Raw genomic sequence first — 25,918 nt, 5'->3', positions numbered from 1 at the left:
ACATTTAAAAAATGCACACTTATTATTACTATTTAGACTCACAAAGTTCTAAAAGTTCATAATTGCAAATGTGAATGAAAATAGATACAAAATAAGTGGCAGCAGTTTCTGAGCTTTTGAAGATTAATAATGATAAATTATCATAAAAATATGTAATATAATATAATTTATTTTGAAAAGTCAAATGTTTTATTACGTAGTTTAGAATTTTACGATAAATTTCTATTAAATTTTTGATTGTTAAAAACATATGAATCATTTCAATTTATTTATAAAAAATATTTTCTCAACTGTCAGTGACCCTTAATTGATTCTTTTGTTTATCGCTTTTATATTTTTTAATGCAAGTTATTATAACAGTAAAGACAATTAAACAAAGCAAAATAATCGATAGTTACAATATTTTGATTAAATTATTAATTTTCCTCGAACAAATTTGGGTATATATATATATAAATACGTATAATTAATTAAATTTTATTATTCCTAAATGTAGAACTTTTCAATTTTTACAGTTTATATAAAAGTATATGTATGATCTAGTAATATACTAGATAATTAATGTTGCCACTTATTTTATTTTTTTTAAATTTATTATTTATTTTTTTGATAACACCTGACACTCTGACTCGCTCGTATTTCTGCTTTGGTGTTATCTGACTATTATAGTTTCTCTTCCTCACTAGTTATTTTCTCGTCTTCCTCATTACCCTCTTTTTTTACTAATTTCCCAGCTTGTCTAATGTGGTTACAGTAGCATTTGTTTATGTAATGTTGAAATTCATTTTTATTCATTTAATTACACAATTTCAAACCGAAATGTAATCGATTTTAAACATATATACTTGCATACTTAAATGGTACAAATTTACATCATTCAATATTTTATGTTAAGAAAAAATCATGCAAACAGACATGTTTTTATTTAATTCAATTTAATTGTATTTCACAGAACAGTTTTGTTATAGTGACGAACGATATGCTGTCATTAAAAAGAATTTCTAAGCACAATAAATGTTTCACTATACGTACTTGTATTAATTGAAAAATTTGTAACTACAAATAATCTTATCTTATACCCTGAGAAATCCGAATTACGGTAATTTACTACATTTTTACCATAAGCGCCGTATGTTTTTTTTATCTTTAAAGTGCAATACTTCATTTTACGGTAAAATACCGCAGGCTTGCCACAATTTTTCAATAAAAATATCGTACTTCTGCCGTAAAAAACCGTAATTCTTCCGAATACCGTAAATTACAACAAATTACGGTTTATCGTATTTCGGATACGCTGGGTAGTAAAAATAATTTCATTCAATGTTTATTTTGTTCTTTATTTATGTATTTTTCATTTTCACGTATTATAAATAATTCACAGAGCTTTTCTTATGATATTATACATATAATATTACTAAAGTATATCTGCGCTTACGTAAAATTTCCATTTTATAATTAAACAAAAAAGATGAAAAGGTCAGAAACTGAGAAATGGTACGGTAATAATTATAAATTATATTTATTATTTAAATTTGAATTTTTAATTCCCGCGGCAAAATTGTACGTTGAAAATCCCGCTTGTGGGCGCCATTTTTTTGTTGCCGGTTGTAAATATGGGATACCATCAAGAAAGCCTGCTAATGAAAGTGGCTAAAGCACGCTGAACATGTTGGAAGTGGCCGTGTGCAGTGCCACTAGTCTACCAGTCAACAGTGAGCCAACCCGGCTTCCTTACCTAAAGAGTTTACGGCTAACTTAACGAGAAAGTTTCTGGTAAGCTTGGCTGGATAATACTTTCCTTTAAGTTACTTTTAGATTGCAGCAGTAGCTTGTAGTTAACTTACAGTTAGGGTGGCTATCAGGGTAATATCACAGTTTGCTTGAGCAAAAGTTAACTTACAAAAGTTTCGATGAATTTTCGTAAAATTCCGTCAACTTCGGATTGTTCCATTCTTTACGACAATTTGTATGCAACTTGCTATTGAATTTGACGTAAATTTACTGCCCGAATTATAATACAAATTCATTTCAACAGTTGACTAGAAAAAAATTGTCTTTAATTTTTAGACAAATTGGATGTCAATTTATTATTAATTTGACTTGAAAAATTGTTAGGTATTTTTTATCGTCAATTACAGACAATTTTATGTGTAAATTTGCTTACCTTCTGAAATGGTAAGAAAGATCATTACTGGCTTTTTTTTTCGTAAAAGTTTACCTTTAAATTGAAAAAAAATTGCTGTCAAATTGACGGCTAATTCGGGCAGCAGATTTCAGGTAATTTCAACATCAAATTACCGTCAATTTCAAGCTAAAGTGGATATTACGATAGGTGCACTTACAATTGGTTTCATAGTCATTAAGGCACTTTATCAGAACAGCTAAACTTCTGCCAACTTCTCTTTTAGCCGGTTTACATTTAGCCACATTGCTCTTTAGCCACTTTCATTAGTAGGCTTTCCTGATAGTACCCAAATATGTATCTATATCCAATGCTGTCAGCAGTGCTGCCAGAACGTGCGATATTTTTACCCCCTCCTGCCATTACACTCAATGCTATTTCACCTCAGAAGGGGGTAAAAATATCGCACGTTCTGGCAGCACTGGCTGTCAGTTGTTGTTTCTTATTTTAAAAAATTACTCAAATCAAATAATTTTTTTTTAGACTATTATTTTTATTATAGATAAATTGAATTTTTTTTCCTTTAATGAATACATTGTAAATATAATGTTAAATTTAATTTATTAGTAAAGAGATTAAATTAAAAAATAACTTTCAGTAGTTGTGTTAATTATTTGTAAAAACAATTCCTTAGACTGCTGGTGTTATGTCTTGAATAAGTAAATTAATTTATTTACTATTTCATTTTGTTATTATGTACAGAGAAAGTTATAGTGAAATATCAAAAATAATGTACACACCTCATTCATCGGCGAGACAAAAAATTAGACAACAATTTAATTTAATACCTTTAGCCGCAATTGACACTGATGAAAATGATGAACGCTCTAATATTTTGCAAGGTAAATTTTGTTAACATAAAAAGTTTTTTTTGTTTTAGTAAATAAACGGTTAATATTTATTTATAGATCTTATCAAGAAGACCTGGTATATGTGGAGTGTATCAACATTATTTAATTTCACGTGGGATAATGAACGAGTTTTGAAATTATATGGTAAAAGATTGAGAGAGGAAATAGCATCAATTTTACCTCATCATGACGTTGCATATGAAGCTAAAGTTACAGTTGAGGAAAATAACATTACAAAGTCTAATGAAACTGATTCGCCGGCAATAAAAGTATTTTATTATTCTTTCTGCTTAAAATGAATATTTTTTTAATGGTATCATAAATTATTTGAATGACTGATTAAAAACTAACTAAATCATGTAGGAAGCAGTAAAATTTAAGTTTTAATTCTATAAAATTGAACCGGAGGTTTTAAACAAAAGGCAAATATACAGAAATCCGGCAACATTTTTCCTGCTTTTTAAATCTGTAATTTAATCAAATTTGTATTTTGTTTTCTTTTTATTTAATCACCTATTTAATTCAAGCCGATAAGAAATAAATATAAAACTGTAAAATATCTTAATTTAGAGTTAGTTGCAAGGATTTGAAAAGTTGGAAAAAATAAATGCAGTGTCAGTTTGAGACTTTAAGGAAACATTTTTCAATTTTTTAATCCGCAAATTCACGTGAAAATCAAAATTAATTGATAATTTATTTTTATTATTCAAGCGGTCGAGTTAAATAAATTATCGAAAGATAAATAAACTTCTGAAGCCACAATAAAGTTTTTAATAGGCCGAAATAAGAGTCCCATTTCTGCATTAAATTAATGTTTATTTTTAAAAAATATTCTACTTTACTTTAATAAGGGGAATCGAATGTAAGAAATTAATGATTATCGTTTATTGTCTAGCGCAGGGTGGCCACAAACCGAGAATTATGAGGGAATTCAATGCAACCGGGAAATGTCAGGGAATTTCAAAAAGTATCCGGGACTTTAATTGCGACAGTAAAAAATGTAAAAAAAATTTCAATAATACACTATTCACAAAAATTAAGAAATTAATTTAAAATTTTTTTATTATGCACGATCCCGGAGTAATCCTAAGAAAACCATCGAAAAAAAAAATTTCCAAATTTTTATTCTTTTTAAAAACGGTCTTCGAGCATCAATAAATTTTTTTCGATAACTATCATGGACTTTTGATTACTTTGGAACCGTGAAAAAAAAACTTCAAGACCAGATTAGAAAACTAGACACTTGAAGCTACAATTCGCCTCTTTTATTTTTGTTGTACGACCATTTTCCTTCGAGTTACGACCTGTTGAAAATCACTTAAAAATTTGTAATTTTTTTAATTTGTTTTTTAAATTCTTTGTTTCTATTTTGGATTTTTGACCCTGAGTCAAATACGGTGTAAGGCACACAAGCATTGCACACTTTCTCAACTATTATTAATAGCCTGGGATATGTTTGTCCCTGATTAAACAAAACGATTCGTGACGATTAAAAACGATTAAAAATGTAATCATCTTTAATCGTCATAATTGTCATGGTTTTTCAGATTTAATCGTCTCTAATCGTCAAAAGACGATTTATTATTTTACGATTAAAGACGATTCATGATGATTAAAAATTTCAAGTCATCATGATTTCTGGTCCTGCATGAAGATTAAAAACGATTTATGACGATTTGAAATTTTAATCGTTTTTAATCCTTTTTAATCATTAATTGACGATTCATGATGATTTAACACGATTAAAACAGTTTTAATCACCACAAATCGTTTCGTTTAATCAGGGGTGTTAAAAATCTATTAATATTCTCAAAAAAGTTGAAAATTAAAGTTTCTTAATCATAGAGAGTCTACGTTTTATTTTATTTGTTTAAACAAAAAATTTGCACACCGTGAAAATTACATATCTTGTGGAAGAAGCCTCAGCCTTCAGAAAAAACTATCAAATTTGATGTATCAAGCACCGCACAGTCATAAAAATCGTTTTTTCTACTTTAATCGAATTTTAAAGGGAATTTTGTAACTTAAAAAAAAAATGGATATTTTCATTAAAAAGCTGAGAATTTTTCTTACAAAAAATTGTGATGTGCTCATTTTTTGAAAAAATTTGTCTGTCTCAAAAAAATTAATAAAAAAGTTAAGAACAACAAAAAATTTTTTGAATATTCAAAAAATCATAACTTTGAAACAGCTTTATATTGAGGTCTCAAATTTTCAGAGAATTTTTTTTTTTTAATAAATAGCACGGCTCCACAAAGTTTTAACTAAATCGACAAGGGTCGCCCCGTAAAAATAACTTTATTTGGTGGAATGACCCATATGTATTTTATACGATAGAACGCCACTTGACACGACGATAGCATTCACTTTTGCTATTGCATTCGTTTTTGATGATTTTCAAAAAAACTTTTTTGTGGCTTTCCCAACGCCTCCAATTCTGGCTATACATTTTTTATATATATATCTATTTATACACATAGATATCATGAAATTTATTTCCATTTCGGCTGCTGAATGGCCTTTTTTAAATAAGGAGTTGGGTCAACTCGAGAGCTTAAAAAAGTGATAATTTTTCAGACGATACGTTGTAAAAGTTGAAAATAAACAACAACTATTGATCTACGTTCTATTTTTTCTGAAGAAACTTTTTGAATTTTTAAGTACTAATCTAAACAAGAATTATATTTTATTTTACTATTTCAGATTGAAGTCTTCGCAAGAAAATTAACTGAGGAAGTATCGAATTGCATTTATACTGGTCTTATAACATCCTGGGGGTCTACTATTAATGATACAGAGAATGACAAATCAGCTAATCTACCACTTTTGTTGTGTCGCGGCAACAAAACTGCGATAAGAGCAGTTAATAAAACTCTGAATATTATGTTCGATTGTACAATTATTCCACTTTTAGCAACAGAAGAAGATTTGCAGTGGCTTTTACCTGCAATATTACAACATAATAAAAATAACCCTACAAAAGGACAAGTTAAACTAGAATATAAACTTCCAAATACTTCAATTACAGATAGTATTGGCTTTACGTGTGATGTATCAACTCTCAGTGATTTATGGAATGCGTAAGATTTATATAGACTATTATTTAATCTTGGAATTGATTAATTTATTACTATAATCTATTTTACCTTTAATTGTAGAATTAGCGATTCTTCAGATGATAATGATAATGATTCAGAAGTTTTATTAAAACCAGTCCAACTATTTCATGAAGTATTATTAAGACAAACTTTGGTTGGCGCTGGATTACAACTCGGTCTTTCAAAATTATTTAGGATGACTTTTCCAACTTTTAAAATAATGGATAATAAAGTAAGTGTTTTTCTTTTTTTGTTTAAGGGGACCACTAGTGTGACTGCCTGAAAAAATAATGATTTTCGAGGAATTTTTTTTAAAGATAACTATTGCATGGAATGTATTAAGGATACATTAGTGGATATATAATCAATACAAGATAAAACTTTGGGACTAAGAAATTCAAAATTCAGCGAATTATTCACAATCTCTTAACGCTCAACCGCCCCCTCCCCCTCCACCGCTACAGTGGTAGCGACCTTCGCAGTCCATGAAATCAAAAAAAACCAAAAAGTTTATTAAACTAGAAGGTATTTTTTACCGTACCATGACCCTTGAGCTAAAAAAAATTGAAATTTAACAAAATTTAACAAATGGCGGAGCTTTTAAAAAAAATTTCAAATTTTGCGCAACAATCTAATGATTTTCGGCCTGTCCAAATAACATTTTTGATTCGATCGAAAAACTGGAGGTTCGCGGTACGGAGAAACATATATAAAAGAAGCGGTAATTGTTTAGAATCACGGCTCCACCTGTTTTTTAGAAGCAAAAATCCTAAAATAGACCAATTGCTATGAGACCAATTTCAACTGCGAGCATTTGTCGGCGAATTGAAATTACATTTGCTTAATTAGATGTTCATTAAGCGTCAAAAAGCTATAAGTTTATACCTAAGATGTAAAAATGCTCATATTTTGGATTTTTCTTTGATATTCTTTAGTTCCGTGCTGCACTGCATTAAATGGAATAATTTTCTTATTATTCTATGTACTGACTCTTAAGTCAAACACCAAAACTTAAGATATATGCCTGTTTGCCATATTGTGTATGGTTTCGTCCTGAGTACGTTAACGCACTCGTCAGTAAGGCTATGTTAACGCACTCTTGTCTTAGACTACATCTCTTACTAGCACGCGCCGGCGTAAAACAGTATTGTAGGCTTCAGCAAGATACTATACTAGCAAAAGGAGGCGGATACCGTCCAAACTACTTGCATCAAAATGTTAGGTGAGCTGTTGTACACCGTAAAAGTATTGAAATAACACAAAATATGCCGATTTTCCATTATTGCAAGAGTTTAAAAACTTTTTTTTTATACTCTTCGTTAGACCTTTCTATCGCCACCGTCCTTCTTACGGTATTATATAAAATTACTTAAATGTATTAGAAAAATTTAATTTAATTTTTGAAAATTAGCATGATTTTATGTTATTTCTATCAATTTTGTACACTTTAATTACAAAGTTCAGATAGATATCTAGTGTTAGAGACATAAACACATACAGAAAATTCAATTCACCGTGTTGAAAAATGTGTGAAGCCTGAATATAGAAAATTACCAAAGAAGCTGTAATTCGAATCAAATCGACCGGATTTGTTTTTGAGTTATAACTGCAGCAATTTTTAAAAATGTATTTTCGAGAATCGATAAGCGGCTGCTCTTCAGCCGGCTGTAACTCAAAAAAAAAAAAAAAAAAAAAAAAAAAAAAAAAAAAATTATTCGAAATATGCACTAGAAATTTTAGTATGTTATTTTTCAATGTATAGACATCGAAGTAGGCAAAAAAAATGATTTTTCAAAATTTCACTGGTGGTCCCCTTAATTTAACTACTAATGTTTATCTTTTGTAAATAAATTAATTTAAATATAATTGCAGATTTATGCCAAGACAACAGATGTTCTTCATAAAATTTTATTGTATTTCAATGAAAAAGCTTTTCAAATATTATACACGAATTTTGATTCAGTAACAAATTCAAGTTCTGAGTTAACGTAAAGATTAAAGTAAAAACTTTTGAAAACTAAATGACACAATTTTTGCAAGTGAATAAATATGTGTAAAGATTGTTTTCATTTTATAAAATATTAGTTATGAAAATTATAAATTATTTAAATAAATTAGATTAAATATTTTTATTTACATCAATTTTCGTCACAAGTATTAACATCCATCACATCTACCTGTAAGAAAAAAAAATTAATAACATTTCTTTATTAAGCAATTATAATAATCTTATTACCAGAAATTCTTTCAAGTCATCTGAATTTTTTTTCCTACAATTTTTCGAAAGAATGTACTGCCTAAAATCAATATATCCATCTGGTTTTTCATCTAGTTCGAACGGAACCGAAATACCCAGCACTTCAGACATCATAAACGGTTTCAGCCAAGTTACAAGCGGTGAGCGCCCATTCATATAAAATCCTTCTCGATGGTAAAATAAAATTCCATCTAATGGAAGACTAGGTGACAAATTTTGTAAAAAATTTGTTAAATTTCCATTACAAAAAATATTTGGTAATGATAAAATTGGATATTGATTTAATTTACTTTGTGTACTTAATCCTACAGTCTCTTCGAGTTTAGAATTTAGCCAAAAATGACGAAATTCAGCCTAAAAAACATTAACAGTTAAATAATTATAAGATACCTAATCAGTAAATGATTTACTAAAAATAGCAACATACATCACAATCAAGAAATGTTTGATTGGACCAACTTAAAACATCAAGAACATAATATGATTGTTCTTTTCTAACCCATATACAATCTAAAATAGTACAATTCTTATTGTGTTCTCCATAATTTCCTCCTGGTAATACTGAATTAAATTCAATAATTTTATTACCTCGTCTTGTAAATACTTGAGTTTTACCCTGTAATTTTTGAATTACAATTAAAATTTAAAGCTTATAATTTTCAAAATTTTTATTAAGTAATAATAGTAGGGCTATACATCTAAACCGGCTTAACTGACTGAAAAAGTTAATCAGGTTAATTAGCTGGCTAGCTCGTTAACTTAGCCGATTTAACAGGTTAACTTAATTAGCTTGGCTAATTAGCCAAAGGTTTAACTGGTTAACTCAAATTAGCTTAGCTAGTTAGCTTAGGGCTGAAACGGTTAATTTAATTTTTTATTAACTTGCTATTCAATGTTAAAATTATAAACAAATTTATAATTTGAACTTCACAATCTTATAAATTTTAATTATTTTATTTTAAAATTTTTTTATGTATCTAGGTGTATTACATTTGTTTCTTCAGCTTAAAATTTTATTATCTCTACTTGTCTCCTAGCATTTAATGGCGAATTAATAAAAAATTTAATTAACCGTTTTAACCCTTAGCTAATTAGCTAATCTATTTTGAGTTAACCGGCTAAATCAGCTAAGCTGATGAGTAAGCCAGCTAATTAACCTCTTTTAACCGCGGTTTAGATGTACAGCCTTAAATAATACATACTTTACAAGCAACAATCAAAGCACGTCGTCCTTTTGGACAAGGTAACATAAACCATTTATCAATAAAATCTTCAGGTACATCAATCATCCATTCTGACAACATCAATGTATTTATATAAAGTTTACGTTTCTTTGAATTACTTTTATTATCAATTACCATTGACTCTTTATGCTCATCTTCTGATAATAAAACGTCTTCTAGTATTGCACGAGCTGAATTTACAATAGCGTTTCTGCTTCTAAAATAATAATTGGGAAACATTCATTCACATTTTTTCCGTAAAGTAAATTTTCTTTTCAGCTAATTAAATACTTTAAATAAACGATGTTCAATTAGTTTTTAATGAGAGTTCAATTATTAATAAAAATTTTTATAAGGTTTTAATTCATAAATACATACTAATTTATTTGAGTGCTAGCTCTTATTAACTCGACTTTATATTTTAATTTTACATCGATTATGTTATTCATTTCTCTTGTTTCTTTTTTTAACTTCCCGCTAAGAAAATTGCAAATTTTTAAAAAAAGGGGAGTTATTGGTTTTGGTCCGATTTTTGAAAATCGAGTTTTCATCAGATGTCGACGTTTTGAGGTCCTAGGAAGCTATTCTGACTATTCCAGGATGAACGTCCGTGTGTGTCCGTGTCCGTGTGTGTGTGAACTTTTTTTTGTCCGACGATGTCTTTGGAACGAATGAACTGATTTCAACGTACTTGACGGCAATCGAAACAAAATTTTTTTTTGTTTTTGGTTTTTTGCATTTATCTCATAAACCACTTGCCCGATTCGCCTCAAAATGTAATCAGTTTTAAGCCTTGTTGAGCCCTCTCGATTGCCACCAAGGACGTTCAAATCGGTTCATTCGTTCCAAAGATATCGTCGGACAAAAATTATAATTTTTCAGTGAAGGTATGTTTTACCGGCCTAACAAATTTTTGAGCTCGAAGAACTTAAAAATTCCCAGATAATGTTTCCGAGCTCAGAGAGCTCGGAAACAACGGGAAGTTTTGGGACTGGCCCGCAGAGTCAGGCGGTTTTCAGATTTTTTTTTTTTTTATGATTAAACTTATATTTTAAATCTTACTCTTTCTGGCGTTTTAATAAATCCTGTCGTCTAATTTCTTGAGGCGAGTCATTGTAATCAACGTCTAAATTATAATTATTTTTTTTAATTGGTTTTTTGTAAAATACCGAACGGATATTTTTTTCATTAATGTCCTCTAATAACTCACTTGCAACTGGTTGAATCATGTTAATAATGAAATATAATAAACAATTATTTTATTAAGTAAAATAATATTTCATAAATATTATCGTTAACAAGTGTTTACACATTAAGTGTATCAGAGGTTAGATATGCTCGGCTGAAAAAAAAAAATAAATAAATAATTCAACTAAAATATTTTTGTGCATGAAATATAACTTAACTAAACTCATTATTCAAATTTAAGAAAAAAAAAAATATAATAAAAGTAACTCACCTGAAGCGCAAAGTATCGATTGTACTTTAATCTTGCTCATAAATTTTTTACTGATAAATTCACTTCTTCGAGTTAAAGAAATAAGCGTGGGTTGTTTTTATAAATATATTTATATATATATATATACCACAATTCTTAAGACAAAATGAATTAATACTGATATACTTTTAAATTAAATGATTTAGAAATTCATATGAAAAAATCAAATTTTATTGATAATTTTGATTGTATTCGTAATTTTGTATTGGTCACAATATTTTCCAAAGTAAGTACACTGTGAATATTGACTTCCGTCAATTCTCATTAGCTTTAAATGATTATAAAATGAAACTATTTTAAGTATTCATTTTAAAATGTTTTTTTGATTAATTGCAATAATGAATGTAGATGAACGTTTGTTATATACGGGTTAATTGATATTGATACTTTTAAGTATGGAGGGTAAAGGTACAATACTGGCTAATAATTCTTGAGCGGTAGCATAGAATCGGTAAAAAAAAATGTCTCAAAATAAAAATGGATATGACTACTTTCATACAAATGTAAAAATATAAAAATAAAAAGTTGCAAAAAAAACATTCAATAATTAAAAATATATGTATATTAATAAAATATAAATATGTATTGTAAAATAAGTGAACAAAAAAAAATCCCTATAAAAAATGTCTCTATATTTGAAAATCACTAATAAAAATATTGTGGCACATTTACATCTCTACCGTAAAAGTCTCTACCTCAAATGTAACTCTACCAAGAACAAGTCCACCTTAACTTTTTTACCATTTGCTGATCATACTGCATTAAAATCCTACCAATATACCCTGATAACACGAGTTGATCGAGAAAAAGTTGGTCATTCATTAGTTTCCGACCAACTTGACGACAAGTTATCGACCACTTCAGCTTTTGCAACTTTTGGCTACAAGTTACCGCCAACTTTCTCAGAAAGTTGGCGGCAGTATGGAGCCGCAACTGGAATGCAAGTTTATGAGGAAATTGAAAGTAAACTTACCGTCAACTTATGATCACCAACTTTTGCAAGCAACTTTTGCCACCAACTTTCTCAGAAAGTGTCCATCAACTATTGGAGGTACCAACTGTTGGCGATCAACTTGGTTCCAGTTGCGGCTGCAAGTTTCTCGTCAGTTTCTCGCCAGTTTCTCGCCAACTTGGCTATCAGGGTAAAAGTCTCTACCTCAAATGTAACTCTACCAAGAACAAGTCCACCCTAACTTTCTTACCATTTGCTGATCATACCGCATTAAAATCCTACCAATATATTACTATATGAAATAGTAATTATGCCAAATTTTTTTCTTTATCATGAAATATCCCTGCAATTTAATAACTTTCCCATTTGAAAACACTGCCACAACCAGTTCTGCCATGAAAATCTGGTACATTTTCATCTCTACCATAAAAATCCCTACTCCAACTATAATTCTATTAAGATCAGTTCTACCCTAACTTTTCTACCATTAGACAATTATACCATATGAAAATCCTACCAAAATATTACTGTATCAATTATTTTTTATACAAAATTTTTTCATTACCACGAAACATCCCTTCAATTTTGTAACTTTACCATCTGAAAACTCTACCACAACCATTTCAGCCATGAAAATCTGATCCAAATCTATGTATACCTGAAATATCTATGCCATTTAACAGTTGAACCAAATAAAGTCTACCATAAATATTTCTACCCCTTATTAAATTTACCACAACACAAATTTACAAAAAAAATGCTTAACCAATTAACAAATTTGCCTAATAATATTTCTATCTCATGATAACTCTAACACTTTTTTAACTCAACCAGTTTAAAACACTACCATAATAATCCCTACCATGAGAATTAAACTTCTTTACCTCATAAATGTGTTATCATATGATAAAAAGTACAGAAAATATCAATTAACTTCCGTCGGTAAGATAGACATTGTGGTTACATAGCTATTATCTAGATTAAAATTTAAATATTATCTTTTGATAAAGCTATGTAAGAGCATTATACTTTTGGAATTGGTTGTAATAAATTTGATACAATTATTAATTTGGTGCAAAATATTAATAGTCTTTATAATTGCGAAATATTAAATTTTTTTTTTTTAATTTATTACTGCACAGTTAACAATTCTATAATTATAGATTAATATATTTTTTATTGATATATTTATGGATAATTAAAGTTACTTTTATTATTTACAATGGATGAAATATTCGTTTTATCAATTAATCATTAAGAAAAAAATGACTCGTTGAAATAATCTTAAGTTATAAATTTTTATTTAATTTTCAATGACATTAAGAGTACATTAAAATAAAAAGGAATTTGTTACACGAACGGCGCTTTGAAGTCTAAGCTTATTGAGGGGGCACATGCACCCAATCATTTTTATATGATTGGGATACTCTGTCGAATAATTTAAACTTTTCAAAAGCATAGAAATGTCCTCTAGGAAGTCCGACAAATCCTCCACACAAGTGTATACACTCTGATAATTCTACTCTATAAATTATTGATCATAAAGACCAATTGTACATAAACCTAAAATTATAAATATTTTATGATTAATAAATAATGTAGATAAACATTTTTAGAAATAAATTTGTATTGTATTAGTAATGTCGTACATTTACGGTGTAAAATTATTATGTAATAAAGTAATTATTATAATTATGTCAGTGTCGAAGCTGAGACAATATATTTCCCTTTATGGCCAAGAAACTTGACACGCGTGTCGTGACCAACAGTTGACAAAAGTTCCGACACTTGTTCTGTGTCTCAAATTTTCAGATATATATATATATAATTTTTGAATTTTAAAATAACTAATTAGTAGTAAGAATAAAAAAAAAGTTTATTTTATTTAATACTTGTAGTCTGCAAATAGCATGAAAATTTAAATAAATTGACTTATTAATAATCTGTATGTTTAATTATTTGTAAACAATTTTTCTTTTTCTATTTATAGCATATGCGTAATACTTTTAAAAAATTGTGAGAAATAATATGTACTTCAGTACTTTAAATAACTAAGGGATTTATAAAACTATGTATCTCCACGTTTTAAACAAGTCTAATGATTTTCAATTGTCATAAACGTAATAGAAATTTTTTTTATTTATTAATTTTTCTTTCGGACCTACTTTTAGATCTTGAATTAATTAATTTTAATTAATTAACTTTTAAGATAATAAAGAAATAGGTTACAAGAAAAATAAATAAATTAAGAAAATTTTAATACGATTATGACGGTTTATGATTATTAGATGTTGTGGAAAATTGAGGGATACTATATTTAAATTTCTTCTTAAAAAATTTAATTCTATTAAATTCATTTAAAATTAAGAATTTTTTTTTTTTTTCAACGGCAACTCAAAATTTTTTTTATTTACTTTGATTATCATTAAAAAAAAAAAGAATTATTGTATTTGAGTCACAAGAAGGAAAAGGTATGTTTTATTTTATAATAGTAATTATATAGTACTTAATAGGTTAAGTTTATTAATTATTTATGTCAGTGATATTAAGTGAATAAAATTTAAAAAATTGTTTTTATTGGCAGAAATATAATCTAGAACAAAGTTTAGCTACAAAAGATCATCTGCCAGTATCAGAACAGTATTATCTAGGAAAAATTATTTGGCATATCAGGAGCTGCTGATGATTGTATAAATCTTTATGATATAAAACGTCGTACGGAATCTTGAAAATTGATCCATCACAATGGTAATTAATCAATTTATTGAGTTTAAATGTAGCAGACATCAGAATTTAAAATTATACATAAAAAATAAATAGAGTAAATAATTTAAAAAATAATATTCATAAAACATGCCCTTATTAATTTCAAAATTTTTGAAATGCGTATATTATAAAAATTTTATTTTATTAATTATTTACTCTATTTATTAATAATTATAAATTCTGATGTCTGCTATATTCACATTCATATTTATATATCTATATATTTGATTATCTATATTACTATGAGTGCGAATGTCTGACAAGTGGCAATTTTTTAAATTTTTGAATAAATAAATAAAATGTTAGTAGAATAAAAATTAAAAAATGAATATTTAAATTAATGAAAAATCAGTACGCGCATTATTTTGAATTTAATTATTTAAAATTTATAAATTGTCTCATGTCTGCTGCATTCAAATTCAGACATAATGAAATTAGCTGACATCTAATAATTCTTTGATTTTTGAAAAATGATAAATTAAAAAATATCTATTTGAAAAAATTGCACCATTAGTTTTTTAAGTTTTCTACATATGCATTTTTTTATTTATTTTTTTTTTTTTTTTCTGAAATTCAGGACATTCTCAGTGCTCCCCCCCACTTATAGAATCTCCTGATATTACAATCGCCGAAATTAATAAGTTTGCGAATTAATGATCAGATTTTTCTTATTAAATTTCAATGGAAATAAAAATAAGCAAGAGATTCTGAATAAATTTTAGAGTAGAGTTTTTAATAAATAGTTAAATTCAAATCATATTACAAAATTTTGCAGTACGTAGTGACTGTAGGTTGCTCATAACTTATTAATCATATATTGACCAATTAATATTTATTTAAACTCCATTTGTAGGTACAGTAAATTCTGTAACATTTATACCAGACGCAACTCATCTCCTTAGTTGTAGCAGCGATGGCAGCATAGGATTAGTAAGATGTGGAAATTGGCAGTTGAAAAAACATTGGACGTCAGCTCACGAAAATTCAAAATTAAATACATTAGCAGTTCATCTCACTGGTAAATGAGCATTATCAGTTAATACTGACGGAGTAATTCAGACATGGATCCTGGTAAAAGGACAACAAGCTTACGCGACGAATTTAGTACCGATGTTGAAACTTAATGCTAAAAATATAACCGTCTTACGGTGGAGTCCAGACGGTTTAAAATATTTGATGGTGGCAAACAATCAGCTGGACGCTTACACGGTGGAAAATGCTGGTCTTTGTGCTGAAATTACACTGGACTCTAAAATCGTTTGTGTTGAATTTATCAGCGACAATGTTATCGTTATTGGACTGGAAAATGGTACACTGAAAATTTGAGACACAGAACAAGTGTCGGAACTTTTGTCAACTGTTGGTCACGACACGCGTGTCAAGTTTCTTGGCCATAAAGGGAAATATATTGTCTCAGCTTCGACACTGACATAATTATAATAATTACTTTATTACATAATAATTTTACACCGTAAATGTACGACATTACTAATACAATACAAATTTATTTCTAAAAATGTTTATCTACATTATTTATTAATCATAAAATATTTATAATTTTAGGTTTATGTACAATTGGTCTTTATGATCAATAATTTATAGAGTAGAATTATCAGAGTGTATACACTTGTGTGGAGGATTTGTCGGACTTCCTAGAGGACATTTCTATGCTTTTGAAAAGTTTAAATTATTCGACAGAGTATCCCAATCATATAAAAATGATTGGGTGCATGTGCCCCCTCAATAAGCTTAGACTTCAAAGCGCCGTTCGTGTAACAAATTCCTTTTTATTTTAATGTACTCTTAATGTCATTGAAAATTAAATAAAAATTTATAACTTAAGATTATTTCAACGAGTCATTTTTTTCTTAATGATTAATTGATAAAACGAATATTTCATCCATTGTAAATAATAAAAGTAACTTTAATTATCCATAAATATATCAATAAAAAATATATTAATCTATAATTATAGAATTGTTAACTGTGCAGTAATAAATTAAAAAAAAAAAATTTAATATTTCGCAATTATAAAGACTATTAATATTTTGCACCAAATTAATAATTGTATCAAATTTATTACAACCAATTCCAAAAGTATAATGCTCTTACATAGCTTTATCAAAAGATAATATTTAAATTTTAATCTAGATAATAGCTATGTAACCACAATGTCTATCTTACCGACGGAAGTTAATTGATATTTTCTGTACTTTTTATCATATGATAACACATTTATGAGGTAAAGAAGTTTAATTCTCATGGTAGGGATTATTATGGTAGTGTTTTAAACTGGTTGAGTTAAAAAAGTGTTAGAGTTATCATGAGATAGAAATATTATTAGGCAAATTTGTTAATTGGTTAAGCATTTTTTTTGTAAATTTGTGTTGTGGTAAATTTAATAAGGGGTAGAAATATTTATGGTAGACTTTATTTGGTTCAACTGTTAAATGGCATAGATATTTCAGGTATACATAGATTTGGATCAGATTTTCATGGCTGAAATGGTTGTGGTAGAGTTTTCAGATGGTAAAGTTACAAAATTGAAGGGATGTTTCGTGGTAATGAAAAAATTTTGTATAAAAAATAATTGATACAGTAATATTTTGGTAGGATTTTCATATGGTATAATTGTCTAATGGTAGAAAAGTTAGGGTAGAACTGATCTTAATAGAATTATAGTTGGAGTAGGGATTTTTATGGTAGAGATGAAAATGTACCAGATTTTCATGGCAGAACTGGTTGTGGCAGTGTTTTCAAATGGGAAAGTTATTAAATTGCAGGGATATTTCATGATAAAGAAAAAAATTTGGCATAATTACCCTGATAACACGAGTTGATCGAGAAAAAGTTGGTCATTCATTAGTTTCCGACCAACTTGACGACAAGTTATCGACAACTTCAGCTTTTGCAACTTTTGGCTACAAGTTACCGCCAACTTTCTCAGAAAGTTGGCGGCAGTATGGAGCCGCAACTGGAATGCAAGTTTCTGAGGAAATTGAAAGTAAACTTACCGTCAACTTATGATCACCAACTTTTGCAAGCAACTTTTGCCACCAACTTTCTCAGAAAGTGATCGTCAACTTTTTGGATTTACAACTTTTGCCACCAACTTTCTCAGAAAATGTCCATCAACTATTGGAAGTACCAACTGTTGGCGATCAACTTGGTTCCAGTTGCGGCTGCAAGTTTCTCGTCAGTTTCTCGCCAACTTGGCTATCAGGGTACTATTTCATATAGTAATATATTGGTAGGATTTTAATGCGGTATGATCAGCAAATGGTAAGAAAGTTAGGGTGGACTTGTTCTTGGTAGAGTTACATTTGAGGTAGAGACTTTTACCCTGATAGCCAAGTTGGCGAGAAACTGGCGAGAAACTGACGAGAAACTTGCAGCCGCAACTGGAACCAAGTTGATCGCCAACAGTTGGTACCTCCAATAGTTGATGGACACTTTCTGAGAAAGTTGGTGGCAAAAGTTGCTTGCAAAAGTTGGTGATCATAAGTTGACGGTAAGTTTACTTTCAATTTCCTCATAAACTTGCATTCCAGTTGCGGCTCCATACTGCCGCCAACTTTCTGAGAAAGTTGGCGGTAACTTGTAGCCAAAAGTTGCAAAAGCTGAAGTGGTCGATAACTTGTCGTCAAGTTGGTCGGAAACTAATGAATGACCAACTTTTTCTCGATCAACTCGTGTTATCAGGGTACGGTAGAGATGTAAATGTGCCAATATTGTTATGTCCTGGGAGGTTACTAGGATCAGAGCTGACGCCACCTCCTGGACAGTGGGCAGTTCGTTGTCACGCGGGACCAATTTTGAATTTGAAACAGTAGATAAATTTATTGTTTACCACGATGATGATGATGATGATTGTTATTTAATGAAATAATTAAACTATGATTAAGGATAGATATAATTGATAAAATAACTTTTATCTAAAGACTGAGTTTTATTAATAAGTATGGATAAAACTTGACCAGTAATAACAGTTGTATTCGTCAAAAGTTCTCGGAGAGAAGTGAAGTTATATCAGACGACAGAGAGATCTCTGACCTCCACTCTCCAACTTCTCCCCACTACTCTCATGTTCACACTTATGCTCATACAAAATATATATATATATATTAGTTCTTTAGCTAATAGACTTATACATTTATACTTTCTACTAATACGAATTTGAGATATAAGCTTATACATTTACGTTCTTTACTTTATCCATTCTACGTCTTCTTATTACTTATATTATTTATATTCTATTTTCCCATACTTGGATACAATCATTCAGTTAAATATTCTAGACTATCAGAGGTGTGTTCTATAATTATTCTATATTTAGTTATTCGTTACAATTGATATTATCATTTATCGTGAAACATCATTATAATTATTCTAATGCTATATTTCAATATTTCTATTAATTCATTTATTATATGAATCACTCTTTATTTAATATAAAAATATATATATTAACAATAATAGTTAAGTTCCTGTGATATGGTTTTCATTTATAAATAAGATTTATTTATTATATATTTCCTTTTCTTGTTTGCTTATAGAGTATGTATTTGTTTATAACCATATTTACTGTTAACTATAGAACAAGGGCCTATTCATGATTTTTATGCGTGTGTTTTGTTTAGGTTTTAAGTATCAGGTGACAGGAAACGTTCCAAGACCACTCAAACTGTATTTATGTCATAATTTAAATAATTTTAATTAAATTAATTAATAATTTAATTAAATATTATATTAATTATATAATTATATTAAGAAGTGATTAAATTATAATTATTTAATCATATTAATTAATTTAAGTGTATAGTTGGAGTACAGAGTACATATAATCAAAAATATTTAAGTTATGACAAGCTCTGTGCTTTGGAGTAATCAGATTTCGATTTTTCACATTTACTCCAAGCCTCTTATTATAAGTTTACAATTATTTATTTATTTATTGTTTTCCTTAATATTTTTCTATAATAATAACTATAATTTTTATTATTATTATTGTTGTTTTATCATTATTATTAATATATATATATATATATATCTCAAGCTTATATCTCAAATTCGTATTAGTAGAAAGTATAAATGTATAAGTCTATTAGCTAAAGAACTAATATATATATATATATATTTTGTATGAGCATAAGTGTGAACATAAGAGTAGTGGGGAGAAGTTGGAGAGTGGAGGTCAGAGATCTCTCTGTCGTCTGATATAACTTCACTTCTCTCCGAGAACTTTTGACGAATACAACTGTTATTACTGGTCAAGTTTTATCCATACTTATTAATAAAACTCAGTCTTTAGATAAAAGTTATTTTATCAATTATATCTATCCTTAATCATAGTTTAATTATTTCATTAAATAACAATCATAATCATCATCATCGTAGTAAACAATAAATTTATCTACTGTTTCAAATTCAAAATTGGTCCCGCGTGACAACGAACTGCCCACTGTCCAGGAGGTGGCGTCAGCTCTGATCCTAGTAACCTCCCAGGACATAACAATATTTTTATTAGTGATTTTCAAATATAGAGACATTTTTTATAGGGATTTTTTTTTGTTCACTTATTTTACAATACATATTTATTTTTTATTAATATACATATATTTTTAATTATTGAATGTTTTTTTTGCAACTTTTTATTTTTATATTTTTACATTTGTATGAAAGTAGTCATATACATTTTTAACTTCCCGCTAAGAGTATCGACGATTTTCAAAAATTTCGGGAAGTTATTGTTTTCACCCCGATTTTCGAAAATCGAGTTTTCATCAGATGTCGACTTTTTGAGGTCCTAGGAAGCTATTCTGACTATTTTCAGAATGATGTCCGAGTGTGTGTGTGTGTGTGTGTGTGTGTATGTGTGTGTGTGCGTGCGTGCGTGCGTGCGTGCGTGCGTGCGTGCGTGCGTGCGTGCGTGTATGTATGTAAACTCTTTGTAACTTTTGAACTAATGAATCGATTTGGATGGTTGAGGTGGAAATCGAAAGAGCTTGTTGGCCTTCAACTTTCCTAAAAATTTCAGATTATTTGATCGAATAGACTCGAAAATATTGGCGAATTACGAAAAAAAAAAATTTTTTTTTTAGTTTTTTATTGATTTCTCAAAAACGACTTATACGATCGACTTCAAAATCTAATCAGCTCTAGTACTCAATAAAACGCGTCGATTGCCATCTCAAACATCAAAATCGGATAATTCGTTCGAGAGTTATCGGCGTTGAAAAGTTAAAAAAATAACATTTTATGTTATTTTTTCCGGATAAATCATAATATAACGTACTAAAATGTGCCTGATATCATACCAACTCATCTTTTTTATGGTTTCTTCCGATCATATAATGTCATCGAACTTGGTTTTTAGTTTAAATCATATTATCAACAAAAAAATCGATAAAACGTAGTTTTTAATATTTTTATCGGATATTTCATATTTTATTGTTTCTTACATGAGTCAAAATTTATTTAAATCTTGATTTTGATCCCCGACATTGATTTCTGCCTCAATACACTTATTTTACTGAACAAAATCAGGAACTAAATTACAAAAACCGCTTCATTGATGATTTTCGATTCTTAAATTTTCAAACTTCAGCATAACAGGTAACTTGTTAGAGCTTGAAAAGATCATAAAAAAACAATTGCATGTGATAGCATTTTCGAGCTCGAAGAGCTCGAAAATATATCTACACTAATGTTTTCGAGCTCTTTGAGGTCGAAAACAGTGGGAAGTTTTGGGGCTGGCCCGCAGGGTCAACCGTCAGACCGATTTTTTTTTACCGATTCTATGCTACCGCTCAAGAATTATTAGCCAGTATTGTACCTCTACCCTCCATACTTTTAAGCCTGTTAGGCCTTTTCACGACGCCAGCGCAAGCGCACTGCCATGTTTTGAAGGCGGCAATTCAAAAGTTTTAGACACTTTTCATACAAATTACTGAAAACATACACATACACTGCTCATAGGCGTATAAACGTAGTGAAATAAAAAGGCCTATTCTCTTACATACTTTTGGACCTTTACTTTGATAATAGTAGTAATTTTTGAAAAAAAAATTTAAAAAAAAAATAAAAACGAAAAACTTGTACCACAAAATCTTTATTAAAAATGAAATATTTGTTTTTTATTTCATTAAATTTCTTATTTTTTTTGTATTAGATAGAAAGTGTTTTATCCTTTTTCCCACTAAGAAAATTTGAAATCTTCAAACAATTCAAAAGATATTGTTTTCGGTCTGATTTTCGAATATTATGTTTTCAGATGAGTGTGAATGTACCTGACATCAGACAACTTAAAACTTTAAATTTAATTTTTTTATTTATATAATTTATTTTCATAAATGTACAGTTTGGAGCATTAATGCCTGGTCTTTGGATCTAATCTAAAAGATATTCTAATGACCAGGCATTGATGTTCCAAGCTATATGCTAATAGATAAGTTTTCCTGATGGAAAAATAATTAATATTTACGAGTGTAATTTGAAAAATGAAAAAATAAAAAAATGCACATGTAGTATTGAGGAATACAAACATGTGCCTGACGATTTTTTTTTTATTAAAATTTTTTTTTATAAGTATATGCCAATGTAAAAATTTGTCTGATGAGAAAATAATTAATACTTACGGATACAATTCGAAAATTAAAAAAAATAAGAAGATGCACATGTATATTTTGTTACTATAAATAAGTTTTTTTTTTTTTTTTTTTTTTCATTTTCTTCATTTTGGTAATTCTTATGGTTTAATAAATATGTGTTCTGATAATTTTATTGATTAAAAAAAAAATGCACGAGTAGAGTATCTAACAATGATATGAATAAATAAATTTTATCAATTTATATTAATATATATTTATGAGAGAACTAGTTGAAGATTTAGTTTCAAAATTATAGCTTTAGAAAAGCAGTGGATGAAGAAAGTCAAAAATACGCGAAAAGAAATTTAAAATACATGGCTAAGAGAATAGCGTGGAGATCGTTCTGTGATAACATCAACCCAAATATGGACATTAAAAAGATTTGAGGAGTGGTAAAGGGGTTCAAGAGAAGCTTTGAAATTCGTACGTCAATTGACTCATTTACACACCCAATGATCCAGCAATCCAGGAAGTGATAAATAAACTTACTGGAGAATCTAATATGTGATAAAATGAGTATGCGCAACTGGAATCACAATGCACCAACGTGAGAAATAAGGAGTTGATGGAACAGTATATTACGGCAGAAGAGGTCAGAACGGCCAAAAGGGGAAACAAGAAGAAAAAATCATCGCCAGGTACGGATGACAATAGCTATGAAATTTTGAGAAAACTACTAAATGACGCAATAATACTACTCACTAGAATTCACAACTATTACGGAAAAAAAAATATTGCGCTCACCACTCAACGGTATCGTGATATTCACTCTCCTCGGTTGATTATACATTGTATACGGAAAGTCTTGGTTTATCGGATCGTGATTATCGCGATCTAGGCGGATTTCGAAATCATAAGATCGTTTTGGTATAGTAGCGATCCGTTTTGTTAAAATAACTATCTTTTAAATCATTCCGTTAACGATATTATGAGTGGTGGCGCTTGAGAAGTAGATCGCGATAATCACGATCCGTTTTGGTACAATATGGATACGTTATTTGACGATCACTATACATTTAAGTATATTCACAATCCGTAGAATCATTATAATAAGTATCTAGTGTATCATTCATATCGGTATATATATTGTGGTAGTAGCAATAACTCGAATAGCTGATATAAGGATCTTACGTATCTAGCATATCGGTATTTATTATCGTGAAAATCAAGAAACAATTTAGTACTAATCACGATACAACTGTCGCTCTCCGTTGGTGAGCGATAAGCGCAATATTTTTTTTTCCATGTATATAATCCAGGAGGCAGAAATTCCAAAAAGCTGGAAGGAATATAGGGTGTGCCTAATCCCGAAGACATCAAAGGGATACAGGTCAATTGCCATGTCTAACTGCTTGATGAAAATCTTGGAGAGGATCATCAATGATAGGATCACGTGGTGGATTGAATCCAACAAAATTCTACTTAATGAATTTTACGGATTTAGAAGGAGCAGATCATGTGTAGACAATGTTGCTACTTTAATAACTGAAGCAAATTTAGCCATGCTAAAAAATCTGTATGGGAGCTTTATACCTGGATATAAAAGAAGTCCTACACTAATCAGAGCTGAGAAGACTGAGAATCCCGAACAAAATTATAACATTGATTGAAAAGCTTCTTCAGGAAAGAATATTACGTTTTGAGCTTAATGAAAGGGAGATCAAGTCTGGTATAACCAGAAAAGGACTGCCACAAGGTAGCATCCTCAGATATATATTATTTAATATATATATGGTCTTGATCGAAAGATATTTACATCTTTGGTGTAATCCGCTATCGTTTGCAGATGATTTCGTTTTGTACATCACGCTGGAAGACATGGAAATGATCGGGAAAATTCGTGAGAACTTATTGGAAAATATAAATAAGTGGCTGAAACGAGAGAGTTAGAAATATCTCCGGAAAAAACGATACTCATGGTATTCTCTAGAAAAAAAAAGAGAGAAGCGATCAGGATGAATCTACAAGAAAACTACATTAAAGAGGCTGAGGAAACAAAACTTTTAGGTATCATAATCAATAATAAATTGGACTGTAATAGCCATACATAAGCAATCAAAAGTAAAGCAAAACAGTGTAACACCATCATCAAAGTGGTATATAGCAAGTTGGAAGTGGAGGCGCAACTATCCACAGTCCTACAAGTTTATAAAGTTCTTCACTGTTTAAACTGTGGGAATCGGAACCCGACAAGTTATGGACAGCATAACTAAATACCACAAACCAGCAATGACAATGGTCAACTACAAAAACAGGTTTAATACAACTTAAATAGACCTAGACATCGGACGAGAATCTACCAAGCAACAGGACCTGAAAGGGATGTGGAAGCAACTGGTGGAACGGGCATACCCGGAACATACCACCATATATGCTGATGGGTCGAAAACAAAAAACGGAGTAGCAGCAGCGGCAATCTGCCTGGAGAGAAAACTGGCTGTGAGCGTAGTGATGGACAAGCGGGTGCCTATATCAGCAGCTGAAATTCAGGCTATTAAAATGGCGATCAGGATGGCCATAAGAGAGGAAAGCAAAAATACGTTGATATGTTCGGATTCTCAATCCACCCTGGAGGGACTCGAGAGAACTGGTAGTCCCAAGAATGATACCATCAGAACGATGGAAATCAGACAAAGTGTAATAGAAGCTAAAGACATTGGGATCAATGTAGTAATGATATGGACATTTGCACACAAGGGCATCAAGGACATTGAGGAGGCTGACGAACTGGCGAAACCAGCTCCCGATGACAAGAGTCTTCAATACAGAATAGAAGGCTTGGAAACAGAACACTGTAACAAGACATTTAAAACAAAGCTAAGCAATAAAGCATGTGAGGATATGACTAAATACCCCAAGAGCAGGGAGTATTTTCTACATATTAAGAAGTTTAGTTTTAAACCGTGGTTCCATGGGCTAGGGTTGACTTTAAAGATCAGATAACAGTAATAAATATCCTAGTGGATCCGAATTACGGGAAATTACCGGATTTTATGAAAAAATACCGTATTTACCGCAAAATACCGTATTTACGGCAATCTTACTGCAATTTACGGTAGGTTGCGCTACATTATCGTAAATTACCGCAATTTGCGGTAAAATACCGTATTTATGGTAATTCCTCTGAACATCGTAAATTACGGCACTTTTGCCGTGAAATGCCGCAATTTTGCCGTAAAAATACCGCAGCATTGCCGCACGATGACCGTAAATTTGCCGCGAAGTACGGTATTTTACCGTGTTTACCGCAAATTACTGTAAATTACGGCAATTATTCCGAGTGCCGTAAATTACGGTACTTTACGGTTATTTATGGTAAACTACGGTAATTTACTATCATTCGGATCTGCTAGGGTAGACTCAGGAGTAGACACACCCAGATTAAAACAAATTTATACGGAATGCAGATTGTAGGAGATGTGAACTGCGAATGCGGGGAGCA

The 25,918-nt window shown here is 29.6% G+C and overlaps 2 protein-coding genes and 1 pseudogene across 5 annotated transcripts; 2 read left to right on the top strand and 1 right to left on the bottom strand.

Moving 5' to 3' along the window:
• The first annotated feature begins 1,732 nt into the window (after window positions 1–1,732).
• LOC103578723 (uncharacterized) lies at window positions 1,733–8,219 on the top strand. 2 transcript variants are annotated; one of them, XM_053740714.1, is made up of 6 exons: window positions 1,733–1,773; window positions 2,885–3,024; window positions 3,091–3,302; window positions 5,737–6,113; window positions 6,192–6,363; window positions 8,004–8,219. In XM_053740714.1, exons 2-6 carry the CDS (start codon window positions 2,913–2,915, stop codon window positions 8,121–8,123), a joined length of 993 nt encoding a protein of 330 aa, XP_053596689.1. In that variant the 5' UTR covers window positions 1,733–1,773; window positions 2,885–2,912; the 3' UTR covers window positions 8,124–8,219. The 2 variants fall into 2 exon arrangements, with proteins under 2 accessions (XP_053596689.1, XP_053596688.1); XM_053740713.1 differs by lacking the exon at window positions 1,733–1,773 and adding an exon at window positions 2,575–2,719.
• LOC103578722 (snurportin-1) lies at window positions 8,180–11,696 on the bottom strand. 3 transcript variants are annotated; one of them, XM_008559885.3, is made up of 7 exons: window positions 11,071–11,696; window positions 10,822–10,953; window positions 10,674–10,737; window positions 9,591–9,828; window positions 8,816–9,004; window positions 8,368–8,742; window positions 8,180–8,308 (listed from the first exon to the last, which is right to left on the bottom strand). In XM_008559885.3, exons 2-7 carry the CDS (start codon window positions 10,838–10,840, stop codon window positions 8,270–8,272), a joined length of 924 nt encoding a protein of 307 aa, XP_008558107.1. In that variant the 5' UTR covers window positions 10,841–10,953; window positions 11,071–11,696; the 3' UTR covers window positions 8,180–8,269. The 3 variants fall into 3 exon arrangements, with proteins under 3 accessions (XP_008558107.1, XP_008558106.1, XP_014295661.1); XM_008559884.3 differs by having other exon boundaries at window positions 10,674–10,953; window positions 11,071–11,695; XM_014440175.2 differs by lacking the exon at window positions 10,674–10,737 and having other exon boundaries at window positions 11,071–11,695.
• Window positions 11,697–13,701: 2,005 nt separating this feature from the next.
• LOC128668179 (p21-activated protein kinase-interacting protein 1-like) lies at window positions 13,702–16,618 on the top strand (annotated as a pseudogene).
• The last annotated feature ends 9,300 nt before the right edge of the window (window positions 16,619–25,918 follow it).

The sequence above is a fragment of the Microplitis demolitor genome, chromosome 7 (genome assembly GCF_026212275.2).
Source record: "Microplitis demolitor isolate Queensland-Clemson2020A chromosome 7, iyMicDemo2.1a, whole genome shotgun sequence".
In the NCBI taxonomy this organism is placed as follows: Eukaryota; Metazoa; Arthropoda; class Insecta; order Hymenoptera; family Braconidae; genus Microplitis; species Microplitis demolitor.
The sequence above is the reverse complement of the archived record's forward strand: the minus strand, read 5'-3'. Positions and strand labels throughout refer to the sequence as shown.